This window comes from Anoplopoma fimbria, chromosome 11, assembly GCF_027596085.1.
Source record: "Anoplopoma fimbria isolate UVic2021 breed Golden Eagle Sablefish chromosome 11, Afim_UVic_2022, whole genome shotgun sequence".
Taxonomy (NCBI): domain Eukaryota; kingdom Metazoa; phylum Chordata; class Actinopteri; order Perciformes; family Anoplopomatidae; genus Anoplopoma; species Anoplopoma fimbria.
In genome coordinates, this window is record NC_072459.1 from 16,484,510 (window position 1) to 16,499,407 (window position 14,898).

Below are 14,898 nucleotides of genomic sequence, written 5' to 3' on the forward strand. Positions count from 1 at the left end.
CCTCAGAAGAAGTGGGTGCAACACACGCCCCGGCAGCAAATGTTCACACTTAGTTCATTTCACTCACCTTTGACTGACAGCAGCGAGGTCAGGCCATATCTGTGGTGCGTTTAAAGTCACGTGTTGGAAAATGGAAAGTGGCTGTTTAAGTAAGACGGTAGCTATACATAATAATAATTGATTAAATTACACTGTTTCAAAATGTAAACAAACATCCTGAGTGTGACAGCTGTATATGGCAGAGATAGGTTAAGGAAGTGTGCAACCTTATCTCAAAGGATGCGGTAGATTAACCACTGATACTTCTATTTACATGGCAAACCTTCAGTATGTGTATCTTGAAAACAATATAATTTGTGACACCAGAAAGCGAAATTGGCTTGATTTATTGCATTTAAACAGGAAACCTAAAAGTAATGTAGAAAACTTGTTAGTGGCTTGAGTCAGTTAAAACATACTGGAGCAGGTTTCCTGATTCAGCAGACCATAAATATGAATTACTATTACAACTTTCTATTTAGTGCTTGTAAAAGACGTTTTTCCACCATCTATGTAAAACAGTGCCGGCAACATATCATAATCATATTACTTGTGTTTCAGGTTTTATAGGTTTCAAATATATGTGTTTAGCTCTAGTAGCCAGTTCTCCATAATACAGTTCTGCAATAAATAACAAAAAGAAGTGCATTAAAGTGAACATGACATTAAGTGTCTGAGGGGACAGAAAGGGGAAACTGAATTCGTCACAGAGGAAACTCCCACAGAGTTCTCGACAGTGTTGATGAAGAGCCGGCTGACAAGAAGGAAGCAGCGGTGACAGACGGACAAAGAAAAATGTTGAAAGTCTTCTTTGTGAGAGGTATGTGACTGGAAGATTAACTGCACTTACAAGAGGACTTTAAATGAAGTTTGTTGTACTTTGACTTAATGTTTCATTTCACAGCTTGAAATTGTCTGAATGCTGTAAATATCACCTGGGGATGTTTAAATATAACTGTGATATTTAAGGATGAAATATTGATATCATGTTAATAATACAAATATGATAATATGGAGTAAATAATCTAGTGCCTCTAAAATCATTTTATACACAGTTATGGTTACAAACTCTCTCATATTTTGAGCGTCATTAATTTGCCACAAAAGGGAACAAAACGCACTATAAACAAAGTTAAAGCTGAAATTGACTGATCGCATTATTATTTTTATTCTATTAAAATGTTCTATAGATATCGCAGTTATATCGCTATCGTGAGTTCTTTTGGTCAGGGAAAATCTGATATTGTGTGAGCCCTGATATTCATGTATGTTTCGCACTAATTTTCCATCATATTGGTTCATCTTAAAAGGAGGAAGTTAAAGGCAACTGGCCCTTCATTAGAACCGATGTTAAAATGTGTTTAGTGACGACATGAAATCCTACATGTTGACATCCTGTGACTCAGATTGGAATTACTTGTAAATTACAGTGAATTTTCATAATCAGACGATAATGTTGTAACAGAGTGACACAAGAAGAAGTGTAGGTATTGTGTAAAAGCTGATCTTATCATCCAAAGAGCAAAATAAGTTTACAGTTCCTGCATTTTATGTTAACATGATTCCTCCATATCTTCTCAAATGCTTTATGAATGCTGTTATTTGTCTACATATGCAGTTTTTCCATGTATCCGCTTGTTTTTGGGTTGCCTTTGATCTTACCAGAGTTGTGGTTTTTCACGTGTCAGACCTGCCGCTGTGCGACATGCTGCGCCACATTATTTGGTGTCATTCTCCTATTGGGGCTTTCCCCCCTAAAACCTGCTACTGTAGACAGTAGCTACTGCAGAAAGGCAGAAGTGGAGTCTGTTACGCTTGAGTAACCTTTAAAATCCCCCCTTAGGTTTATCATTAATCTTTTCTTTTTCTCAAATCTTGTTAAGCGTTGACGTTGTTTTTATTTAATAGGTTTTTATCGCTTTATTTGATGATATTATTAATTTTAAATGTTCTAAGTCTACTAAGATTATTCAAAAGTTAAATTGAAATAGTTCTTATTATTTGTGGGCCTGGGATCTGCAATAAAATATGTTAAATATCAACAAAAATCATTGTTAAGAGAATGTTTTTTAATAGGAAGCTATAGAATTGAAAAATGATAGCTGACAAATAAATGAGGAATCAAACCTGTCACTAAATGCATTTTCAACAAATCTTTAAATTATTTTCATATTCAGTTTCTGTCATCAAAAAATTTAGAATCGTGGAAATTGTATTATTTAAAAAAAATCTTTATCCATCATGCACCCTAAAATTCACAAAAAAGCTTTTTTTTTTATCATCGCAATATAATGATGATAAAAAAATAGCTTTTTTGTGAATTTTAGGGTGCATGATGGATAAAAATGTAGAAACTACAGCTATGTAAATGACTGGTGCTTTTGGGTGCAGATAATCAACTATTAAAGAAATGTAATATGTAAATGTCATATTAGCATGGTGAGAGCTCCATTAATTGCCTTTTCATAGAGATGCTGCAGTTTGAGAGTGTTAAGCATTTTCTCCACAGTGTGCCAGGCTGTATATATATTAATATACAGTATATTAAAGCAGTGTGGTAAAAACGCTCATCTTTGTCACCATTAATTGGTTGTATTTATTTGTTGATGTATTTGGACCCTAGTTGCTGCATGTGTTTTTTTGGTCCATCACATGTGAGTGAGAGAGATAAGAGGCAAGCAGACTCCCAAAGCAGAAGTGAGTGCTGGTAGAGTGGTTATGACTAATTTCTTCATTATTTCTAGTAAATGCACTAATTCTCTCACTCCCTCTTCCTTACTTAACTTATCTTTATATGCCGGACTTCTCATCTCCTCTACAGACTTCTAGACGATGTGAATACACACAGGAACGATTCCAGGGACCCAGTCAGAAAAACAAAGGGCTCCTGTCAGTCCCCAGGGATGATGGCTCTTTTCTGGGTTGTGCTCTGGTCAATGCTCCCTCCTCTGGCTCTCTCCTGTAGTCCAGACAGTTGCATCGTCCACGAGAGCAGCGACTTACAGAAAAGTAAGTCTCCACAGTATTTACAAGACATTATCAAGATTGTTTAGGGAAATAGGTCATTGAACATTTCTCAGTTTGATCATATTTCAGATTCCAAATTTGATCATTGTTCAGTTATTCGGTTATCTTGGGATGTTTTTTGTGTGGTACATCATAAAATTACAACTAAGTAACTAAGTACATTTACTCCAGTACTATACTTGAACACTAGTTACTATTTTCAATGCACATATTTGTACTTTACTTGGGTATTTATATGTCCTGCTTCTTATTACTTCTTCTGCACCACATTTTAGAGGAACATGTTGTTAATTTGCATATTTTGCAAATCATAATAGAATGTTATCAGCCTCTTAAACATAATCACTTGTTCCGTTTTAAAAAAAAGTGTGTTGTTGGACTTTTTCTACCCTTCTTAAATGCCAGTTAACTTCAATACTTTTTTAATAAAAGTCATATTGTTCATTGTTCTAGTGCGGCAGTTCCCTCTAATCTCTAAAATTTTAATTTACAGAAGCTCTTTTCTAGAACATTTTTAAATGTTGATTTAAATTAAAAACAAGTTTAAGTATGATGAAAGAAGATGAAATTGCCCCAAACTAAAATAGTTACCTGCACCAAAAAAAGCTGTTAACACATTACGACACATTAAACCTATAAAATATGTATACGTACTTTAATACTTCTATATTTTTATGAGAAGGATATTGCAAAACAGACTTATTATTATTCTAACAGAATACTTTTACATTGATGTATTAACTAAAGAATCTCTATACTTTTTGTTCCAATAGCTAATCCACACAAAACAAAAGCCACTTAGGTTAATTAGCCACAGTTACTGGGCATCATCTGAAAACAACTCGTCTCTCTCCCTATACCAGTGTCTCCATTGCTGAAATCCTTACAGTGTCACAATGACTACGAGTCTTATGTCCACTGCAAGTGGAGGGAACAAGGAAACACAACACTGCAGCTCTGGTTCAAGAAAGAAAAAAGCAGGTAAGAACAAAAGTAGGGGGAACAATACTTGTTAAGGGTATGCGATTATGGGGAATATGTCATTTCGGCATCAACCTCTTCTGTCCCACAGCTCTGTGTCCATGTCCTTGCAGGAAGCAGTGTGTTCCTTACGGTGCTGAAGTACAGAATGCAAGTGAGCACAGGACTGTCCAGTGTAGATATGAAACCCCTGTATTTTCCATTGGCATCAAACACACAGTCTTCTTCCTCAAGAACAAAACGTTGCCCCTCTGCTCGTCTGTCCAACACAAGCCTCTGGATCTTTCTCAGCACTGTGAGTTTACCTGTCCGCTATAGATGTCACTTTTACTGAAATTAAGTTTTTTTAAGGAAATAAATGGCAGTGTTTCACTTGACTAGTTATGTGTGTTTGTGTTGTACAGTGAGAGCCCGCCCACCGGGGAATCTGTCCACACATGGTGCAGGTGTAGGAGGCAGACTGCTCAGTTGGTCCAGCCCCTACCCCTCCTCCTCCACCCTGAACAAAAACATCACCTATCAGCTCAGCTACAGGACAGACAGACAGGACAACTGGACGGTTAGCATCTGTCTTACTTTACATAATCTGCCGCCAGCCTTTGACTACCAGACACATTTATGTAGTGACAAACATTGTTAAAATCATGGAGTGGGTATTTAACCCTTTCATGCATAGCGGTCACTACAGTGGACAGCTATTCAAATGTTGTTTTCTTGTATATGCATGGGTTTTGATGTCATAGTTGCACATCAGCCACTACAGTGAGCGCTATTGTAGTGGCTGAGGTGCAACTATGCCATCAAAACCCATGCATATACAAGAAAACAACATTTGAATAGCTGTCCACTGTAGTGACCTCTATGCATGAAAGGGTTAAAAGGTCAGGGAATGGAGTGAAATGTCAGAAATTTTAACTGAAGATGGATTTGTCTATTTTTATCTGCAAACAGTAGCATTAATGGATGCCTATGCAACTGCAGTCCCCAAACTATTTTAATAACTGATGTTTAAAAACAGCTTCCTGCTCTATATTTAGTAAATAAAAAAAGCAGTTGTCTATAAATCAGATTGGAGATTTTCTCTTACAAGAAAACTGTCAAATAGCATCCACTGCAAGGGTCTAGCATCTGGGACAGCGATGCTTTGAGCTAAATGCTAATATCAGCATGCTAACATGCTCACAATGACAATGCTAACATGCCGATGTTCAGCGTGTGTAATAATGACCATGTTCACCATCTAAGTTTAAGTGTGTTTGATAGCATGCTAACATTTGCTAACTGTTCGGCTAAAATCAAAGGCATTGTTGATTTGTAGCTAGCTGATGCTACAGCTATAATGCTAATATATAAAGTGTACTTAATACTATATTATCAACACACACAGGAGCAGAAACAGAAAAATAAATATTTTTAAGACCTTCAATTAAATATTCTCTACACCAAAACTAACAGATATCTTTTTTTTTTTTTGTCCTTTGTTTCCTAAAATAAATATATCAATTTATAAGGAGTTTGGCCATTTTAATAATAATTGTTCACACATGAGTGGTTTTCCATGTAGCACATAGGTTTGCAGGAAATCTTCACAATGCCAGAATAAATGCAAAGCAGTTTCTGGAACTCTCACAGATCTCTTTTCATTCTCTACAGACTGAGGACATCACAAACACCAGTCTGAAACTAGAGAAGGGAATGTTGCTCCCGGGTCGCAGGTATGAGGCCAGGGTGAGGGCCCGGGCCAGCATGGGTCAGTGGAGCGACTGGAGTCCTGTGGTCACCTGGCGCACTGAAGAGGGTGAGTCAAAGAATGTATTTAAAACCTAAATGCAACCCATTAACCCAAATGCGGATCCTTCTCTGTATGTGTACAAATAACCTTCAGCTCTGACATTTCTGAGTGAAACCATTTGGCTCGGATATTCAATGTATTTGATCATTTTACTCCAGACAGGTCTTTTCCTCTGAAAGACCCTGCTCCTTATCGCCTTTCTTCACATTTCTAATCTTCTCCCTCTGAACATTTTTCATGGGAGTAATCAGATGCTTTGCAGCTGTTGTCATTAGCTCGCTCTCTCTCTGACTCTGGCTCTAGACTCTGGGCAGATTCCCAGTGTGCATTGTGTGCTGGATGGAGAGAAGGAGGTGATGTGTAGCTGGGAGGTGAGCAGAGAGGTGGATAATTTCATTACCTACAAGCTGAAATGTCGACACAACCAGACCGCGTCGTAAGTGGACAATACATGAGGTTGAGGCTGAATAGTGCATCCCGTTATCATCCATTCATTCCTCTCATTTTGCTCCATGCCTGCAGGTCTGAGAGATGCTGTGTGAACCCAACAGTCAGCTATGACCTCGGCAGGGCTGTGCTGAGGTACAGCTGTTCACTGACTGTCGCAGACCCTGCACATATGCTCCTGGAGCTCCTTCCAGCACACACAGCAAAGAGCTTTAAGGTCGACAAACACAGTGAGTGGACATGAGATGGACTCGTACGTTGTAAGAGAGATTGAGAGGTGGAGGGAGTTGACATTGCGTGTCCTGCTAAATTGAAGACACACAATAAAACTGAAGGGAGCTGTACAGACACACAGCACTGAGCAGAGCGACGTGATTAAGTGACCCCACCTAGTGTTTGATTGGCACTACTGCATCCCTGTCTGCTTATTACCAGACAATAAGATATGATCCGATTGTTTCGGTTTTATTATGTCATAAAATAACTTAACATATAACACACTTTTTAAAATATTCACCACAAAACAAACCAAAAAGACTCTAACCATTTAATTATTTAAAAAAAAAAAGGTTTTTACGCCTTTTTAAAAAACTAATATATTGCCACACTGATTTTGATCAAAAAGAGCCACATTTTATTTTAACTATGCTGGTGTACACCAGGCTCAAACACAACAGTCTGGTGCATCACCATTTATGCATTTGCATGACTTACTGCTAAAGAGTGAACCCTCTTTAAAATGCCTTACATATAAATAGGTTGTTTAATTGTAATCCAAAGTGTAACCAATCATTTTATTACGTACAATCTTTAAGTCGGCCGGGTTTTGTTTAGGAAGACCATTATAGTAGAAACGACATGCATAGTCTTGATTGTATCAAAGCCATAAACAACTTTTTCTTGAAACTTACATTGAGAAACTTTTTTTTATTTTCAATGTTCAGGGTAAAATCATTTCCTAGATAATATCAGATACAATGAGATGTTATTGGGGACAGTATGTTGTTGCAGCACTATTCACTCTTTCACTTATTGAAATGAAAACAATTTCCATCAAGCCTGTTTGCTACAAAACTTTCTTGTTTCCCAGTTCGTCCCAGCCCACCAGAGCAGGTGAAGGTGAGGCAGAAAAACGCCAACTGGATTGTGGAATGGACTGATCCAAGCACAGCCTCAAAACTCAGCCTGTATTATCAAGTGTGCTATTACAGGACACAGGATCAAGTGAGCTTTTATATAAGAGTTTTTCCCTGTATTGCAATCCCTTCATGCTAACTATGAACACCCATTTAGTGGACTCTATATGTAATCTTTTTTCAGGGATCTTCTGTCCAGCTAAACATTGCAGAGGGGTCCACATCCCTGAGCATCCTGGGAGCCTCTCTAGCCCCGTCCCAGCGCTACCAGGTCAAGGTCAGGTCGCTAGTCGTCCCCACAAACTATGAAGGAATCCCCTCTGAGTGGACCGATCCTGTGGACTGGACTTCGCAAGAGGGTACTTTACATTAGCAGCACAGGCAGTGCCAAAATATTCCACATCTATAACATAAATAAACAGATTTCCTGCGGGAATTACATTCTATTATTGTGTTTGATTTGTATAGTTTGTTCAAAGGTAAACATCATGGGCCAAAAAAGAGTGATTATTATCAGTAACATCATTCATTCTGTTTTCTGTCTCCTGACAGCCATCTGGTCCCCAACAATGCTGATCTATTTCACCATCGGTGTGTTTGTGGCCGCTGTCTTCCTCACACTCTACTTCACAATTCCAGCTTGTCAAAGGTACTTCTGTATTTGTGCTTCTTGATTATCTTATAACCTGTTGGTTGATTACCTGAACACTTGAGGGAAAATAAAGCCAGAAGTAAAGAACATGCACCCTGATACAAAAGTATATTTAAAAGGGGGCATATCATGTTAATTTTCAAGGCCCTAAAAAGTCTATTTTCATTGGCTTTTAAGAAAAATATGAGTATGTCCCCTTTAATATGATATAACATTAAGGCATTACATCTAAAAAACATTGAAATATAAAATGTAAACAATACTTCACATTACTTTGAACCTACAGATGTTTTCATTATGGAAATATGTTGCCTTGTAAAACATTAAGGTAGCACACAGGCTTTACTAGATACCAAATTAAAAGTTTCATAAATGACAGGATGTGTTGTTTTTAATAAAACTCTTTAAATGGTATTTTTTGAACAAACAGAAGGGCAATACTGTGGGTGGACTCAGTCCCTTCTCCAGGCAAAAGCAAAATCCTGTCCGAGATCAAGGTGAGACTTAATAATTATACATTTTGACTGGCACATTGAGTAATGTTGTAATGTGTAAAATATGATGTATTTCTTTGTGATCCAGTCTGCCACCAGCCGAACCCTCATGCAGAGTGAGAGCATGACCATCTGCAAAGTGCTGCGTTTGGACAGCGCGTCGACATGGTAACGCGTTTCACACTCTAGACGGATACTTATAATAACAAATGATTCTATCATGGAAGAAAAGATGTGTGAAATACAGCTGTAATAATTCAGGAAAGGCATGAAAGGATAAATCAATGTGTCTACTCTATCTCTTTCCCTGCAGCTCCTCAGACGCTTTGCTGTGGCCAACCAAGGACACTGAACAAAAGCACCTGGAGCATCTGGAGCAGGACGAGGGCTGCTGGAAGTTTGATAAGATGCCCCCCCCTGCTGAGAAGGTTAACTGCTCTGACAAGTCCTCCATGAGCTTCAGCGGTCCGTACATCTTTTGTCAGGTTAGTCACTCACAACCAGTGTCTTTGGTCAGGTTTCCAGGTGCTGAGAATTTCTCAAGCACTTGGTGTAAATCAGCTATGCTATAACTGCTGAAATACTGTCCAATAACGTATTACTAAATATGCATCATAGTTTTGAGTGATCTGCCTTTTAGGACATCTGCCAGGAGCTGCAGATGAACACCAGCCTCAAAGGAATAGTTTGGCATTTTGGGAAATACTTGTTAATTGTGTTGGCATTGAGCCCTTATCTGTGAAGTAGCGGAGTCCTTCTTCTGGTCCGATGGCTAACTCTACTGATATAAATAATAAGAAAATTTCAAGCTAACTGAAAAAATTGTAAACACGTTAAAATGTTGCGGTTATATGGTTGGTTATGTACTATTTATTGCAGTTATTGGAAGTCCATGTTCCAGGACAAGAAGTAGTGCGTCACATAACCCTTAAAAAACAATAATGTGTCGTTTTTACACATTGCACTAATTAAACAAACAGGATATAGCGTCTTAATGAGGCTTAGTGAGGTTTAGTGTGGCTAGTACATTTGGATGGAGGCAAGCTAGCTGTATCTCCCTGTTCCCAGTATTTATGCTACGTTAAGCTAACCGGCTGCTGTATCAATCCTCTCATCTAACCCTCTGCAATAAAGTGGAAATGATCAACTTTTCCTTTAATTTAAGCAAAATGCACATAATATCGCACATAAAATGCATTTTTATGACTTAAGTACTAGGGACATGTAGTGAGAACAAAGACAAAAGGAAGATAAACACTTGCACATACTGTATAGCAGTTTATAGATTAGCAAATGTTTAAAGGTTATTAAAGAAATGTTATTCATTTGTAAACTTTGCAGCAATTAAGTTTCACACTGAACAGCATTGTTTCTATCTGACAGTCTTCGGAGGCGAGCCGCAAGTCAGCGGATGTCAAGTGCGAAGAGAAAGAGAGGGAACAAGAAACCCCATCAGACAACTTTGCATCTCCTTCCCCGGTGAATTTCACCCTTTTCGGGGAAGGTTATGTGTGTCTGCCCGGCCGCAGTGTCTCCAGGTCCACACAGGATCTCGTGTCTCACAGCGGCGCCGACACAAACACACACAGGCCCGACAACGGCGAGCTGGACCAACAGTGTCCAGACGAAATGGACGTGCAGCCGGGTCTTAGCGAGGCCGCCAGCACCAACCAACCGCCACCCTACACCTCAGGACCTTTCACCACGTGGCCTCAGGGGGGTGCCGTACAGACCACAGGGTACTGCCACCTCCCCGCAGCTTTCATAAGAGCAGCAAAGTGAACTGAATGAGGACCTATAAGGCTTTCTCAGCAGATTTAACCATTAATCAATCAGGGATTTCTTGTTTTTTTTTACATGCTTTCTACTTTATTTTAAGCTACATTTGCTTCCATGTGAAAAAATGCATTCACTTTAATTTAATTTTATACATTAGAAAGTAACCATTTTGATGGTCTTATCTGACCTAACATCAGGCTGGATGTCCAAACAATGGAGGGCAGTAGTGAGCTGAGTTTTTGAGTAAAATGCAAGCAAATCTGAGTGATGGACTTCAGTATGTTGTTTTTTTGGAAACTTCCTCACACATTCCAGGTCAGAATTAAATAACAAAAGCACATTGCACTCTGATATAATACAATACGACTTTTCGTTTTGAGGTCAGAGAGATTATTCTTCTTCATCATCATCATCATCATCATCATCATCATCATCATCATCATCATCATCATCATTGTGGCTGTGGCGTAGTGGAGAGCAAGTTGTTCTCCATTAAGAGGATCGGTGGTTCAATACCCGACTTCGGCAGTCGATGTGTCCTTGGGCCCCCAAGTTGCTCCCGAAGGCTTGCCATCGGTGTGGACTGGATGTTGCATGAATGTTAGTTAGAGTCTGATAGTGGCATGGTCATCAGTGTGTGAATGGGTGAATGATGTGTAATATACTACTGATTGTAAGTCGCTTTGGATAAAAGCGTCTGCTAAATGACTGTAATGTAATGTAATATCATCATCATCATTATCACCTATTTCACTTCCTTCCTTGTATATGTTCCCAGACATGTAAATATTACTCACAGAATATATAGACTTGTCAAACCACAGATTCTTAAGAGCTGTGTTGAAATGTAACCCTTTTTTTTTTTTTTTTTACCTTCCTTGAATCCCCCGTCTCTCTCACAGCTGTGATGGAAGATGCAGAATTATGTCAACTGCATTTCATGGGAAAAGTGTGAAAGTTTGCTGACAGCCATGTTCGCTGCGGTCATGTATGCACGTTTGCACAAAGGTGTGCGAGTTAGGACCTTGTTGTCAATGTTGTAGCATATGTGTTGCTGAATGTATATAAATATATATACAGTATGTTAACTACACGCTGACGTGCTGCTATGTTGTGTGGAACTAGATATCTCACTGTGATAAAGTATTTAGCTATGGACTGAGGCCTACAGAGACATTAAATTAAATCACAATGTACGTAGAATATGTTAAGTGACAATACATAAGACTTGCAATCTTCAGTAATGCTACTTACAGTAAAGGTTTTGTAATGGCTGATAAAAGAATAATCAGAGAGGAATAATGTAAGTTAGCAATGTTTGCTGCATTTTTGTATTTAATAACTTAAACTTTATGTTTTAAGAATGGCTTGCACACGCCTTCTCGCCACCAACACCCAAATATAAACAAGGGTTTAAAGTTTCAGGCTGGCTGGCAAACTGTGTTAGACTCTTAGATGCCAGTTTAAAAGGTAAAACTCATGCAGTCTGATGGAACTGTCCTGCAATAAATAAGTCCTACCACCATGAAGGTTGTAAGGTTCAGTTTTTGTTGAAACTGTTTCAGAGAGTTGTTGAATTGTATTTGGATCAGTGGTTTTCAAACTTTGTCTCACCTGCCCCCCTTTGAAGACAAATATTCAAGAAAATGAAATGTGCATATAGGGGATTTCAATGAAATAAGAAAAATAGAAAAGACAGCAAAAAAGTTTCAAAAGGGCCTAAAGATCAGAGTTTCTGGCTGAATCTGCTAAAATGAGGACCGCATTAAGTCGAGGAAGGACCAGAATGCCCTGAGAGTTCAGATCTCCACCTCTCTTAAGCCCTAAAGAAAGGGCGTCGTCACAATCTTATTGGCCAAGAGCTGAAATGCACCAAGCTGCTCTCCATACTTAATTAGGAGCCAATAACCACACCCTGCTCAACAGGTGATCTGAATATCTCTCCAATCAACTCAGGGCAATTGCGAACTGAATTGGGGAAAAGGGAAATGACCAAAGAATGAGGGACTGCTACAATGTGACTGGGCTTTAATGGTTCTAAGAGTCTTCTTCATTTGTTGGGACTCAAACTGTCAGCTGCCAGAGTTCTCAGATATAAAATACTATTCTCTCCTTGTTTCCAATCACATTCACTGTGAACCCAAGAGCAAGGCCGTCATACTTTCTATATCATGATTTGATTTATCTACTAGTATGTGTTTATATGTGAACTGGTGCAACATTTTCAGGTTAGACATGTATGTAGGCTACAGTGGCCATAAGGCCTCGTCCATATGGCACGGGTATTTTTGTAAAGAGCACACTTTTTTTTTTCCTTCCTTCTCAAAATAATCCTGTACACACAAGCACTGTTTTTAAAAAATCTCCAAAGCCTAAAAATTCTGTTTTCCCCGACTAGTTTCGTAGTTTTTGAATAACTTCGCCCTGGCCAGAGTTTAACAAAAGCTCAGTTTTTATCGATTCGAAACGGCGTTTGGGTGTGCACTACAGGCCAAAACACAAAGAAAAAGCCAAGTTTGCAAAAATGCCTGTGTACATGTCAACCAGGCCTAATTTGGCAGTAAAGTTTCAGATCAAAAGTATCTGCAGAACTGTGTATAGACCCTCTCTTTCTCTAACACGCAAACACATTGTAATCTAATTATTGTTCTGTTTATCTGCACATCTGTCTAGTCTGACTGGACTGTGTAGAATATTTAGGGTCTGTCAGTTTCTGGAAGCAGGTGTGTTGTGTGCATGCACGTATGAGGTTGCAGTGCTGTAAACACATTCATACCATGTGCATAAGCAAAGTATTTCTGGTCTCTGTAGGGAGAACACAATGCTGGAATTTCAGGCATGCTGATATCGACTTCCTGTGTTTTCAGCCCATCGCTAGGTACAACTTCCTGTCCGATGAGGCTGCGGAGCAGTTTGACACAAACGGACTGAGTCATGATGCCCGCGAAAACGCTCACCCGCTCCTCTGTTTGGCCTTGACGTGTACGTGAATGGCAATTTGATGTGTTTTCCAGGCATTCCAGTCTTTTTCAGATGCTCAGCCCCCCCAAAAAAAGTCACATTCCTCACAGTCTCCGTCAGTCTGCTATTGTTCCCTGGAAGGAGAGGGTGAGTGAACAAGTGAAGGATTCATATTGATCTGAATCAGTGAAAAAAGAAAAGAAAGGACAAAGGTGTGTCTTTATGGAAAGACCGGAGTAAGTGTGTAGGTGCTTGATGACAGGGTAGTTGTGTGGCCATCTGTGTACAACATGTCCCTGTCCTTTGTCGTACATAAAAACAGGAAAATAAAAGCGCTGGAAGGTGTAGGGAGTGCGTGGCTCCATCCGGATGCTTGTGTAACCTCCTGTTCAAAGGCCTCCTGTTTCCTAACTACTGTACATCAGGGAATCCAGGTCTTACCAAAACACAGACAGTTATGTCTACAAGGGCAGTCTGTCAGGGCACTATACTGTTGTTGTTGTTGTTGTTGTTGTTGTTGTTGTTGTTGTTGTTGTTGTTGTAAAAATACATTTCCCATTTGTTTGTTTTTCTCCACTAAAAGTCTGAAATCATTACCCAAAGCATCCTTATAATCATATAAACTCACGTGCTCTGTAACAAAAGTAGATCTACCACCATTCACAGCACGGAGGTTTAAAGGAATTATGATTAATACAATTTTCAAAATTTACTCAGACTACACAGCTCTTTTTTGATGGAAAAGATCTGGAACGGAGGCAGTGGTTTACAGAAATAACAGCAAAGCTTTCTCATTGGTGTTTGATAATGTGCAGTTTGACATTTGCAAAAATGAGTCCCCTGACCTCCGATCAACATGATAGGGGCAATGAAGAAGAATGGGACCTAAACGGGCTTTAAGTTAAATAACGTTGAAGCTGATCCTGTTCTGCATGGATGGACACTCCCAGGGGCCCACCACATGTTTCAATGCCTGAGTTCACACACACAAACTTGTTTCTATCACTTAAGAGGACCTTGTATTCATTAATCTCATTAATTCTCAAAAGACTTACCCTGACCTTACACATACCCACTTCACGCTTCACCCAAACCCTTATCCTAACTTTAACCAAACTTTAAACCAACTCTTTGGAGACACTGTTTTTTTTCCTGATAGTGGGCTGAGTCCCAACAATGTGACTGTGGGACTTATGGCCCCACGACGTGAGTAAAACCACCAGTGTTCCACTGAATCCCAACACAGATAACATTATGTACAAGCTTTGATTGTAAATAACTAATGATAATGGTCGGATCGTGGTTTGTAAGTGGGTTGGTCTTCCTTAAATTGTCTTGATGGGTCATTATATTGTTCCAATGGTTGTTTTCTGGTTAGGTAACTGTATTGTTAAGACCCAACAAGCCATATCGTCCTTTAAGGTCAATCAGTGAGCTATGAACCATCTCATGTCTTTAGTCACAGTCTCTGGTCCCTCAGAGACCCTCCCACACTGTCATGGTGGTTGACCCCTGTGTGTGTTTGTCACAGTCAACAAGCCTCCACGCACTTCTCTTTCCCGCTCGTTTGAAGTCCGCAGGGAGGGGGGC

At 39.3% G+C, this 14,898-nt stretch overlaps 1 protein-coding gene across 3 annotated transcripts; it reads left to right on the forward strand.

Moving 5' to 3' along the window:
• The first annotated feature begins 782 nt into the window (after window positions 1–782).
• Window positions 783–11,865, forward strand: csf2rb (colony stimulating factor 2 receptor subunit beta). 3 transcript variants are annotated; one of them, XM_054607416.1, is made up of 16 exons: window positions 788–859; window positions 2,663–2,736; window positions 2,861–3,048; window positions 3,930–4,047; window positions 4,161–4,342; window positions 4,452–4,606; window positions 5,701–5,845; window positions 6,143–6,275; window positions 6,362–6,516; window positions 7,377–7,510; window positions 7,607–7,781; window positions 7,975–8,071; window positions 8,505–8,571; window positions 8,657–8,736; window positions 8,882–9,053; window positions 9,952–11,865. In XM_054607416.1, exons 3-16 carry the CDS (start codon window positions 2,943–2,945, stop codon window positions 10,348–10,350), a joined length of 2,118 nt encoding a protein of 705 aa, XP_054463391.1. In that variant the 5' UTR covers window positions 788–859; window positions 2,663–2,736; window positions 2,861–2,942; the 3' UTR covers window positions 10,351–11,865. The 3 variants fall into 3 exon arrangements, with proteins under 3 accessions (XP_054463392.1, XP_054463391.1, XP_054463393.1); XM_054607417.1 differs by lacking the exon at window positions 2,663–2,736 and having other exon boundaries at window positions 783–859; XM_054607418.1 differs by lacking the exons at window positions 788–859; window positions 2,663–2,736 and having other exon boundaries at window positions 2,969–3,048; window positions 4,139–4,342.
• The last annotated feature ends 3,033 nt before the right edge of the window (window positions 11,866–14,898 follow it).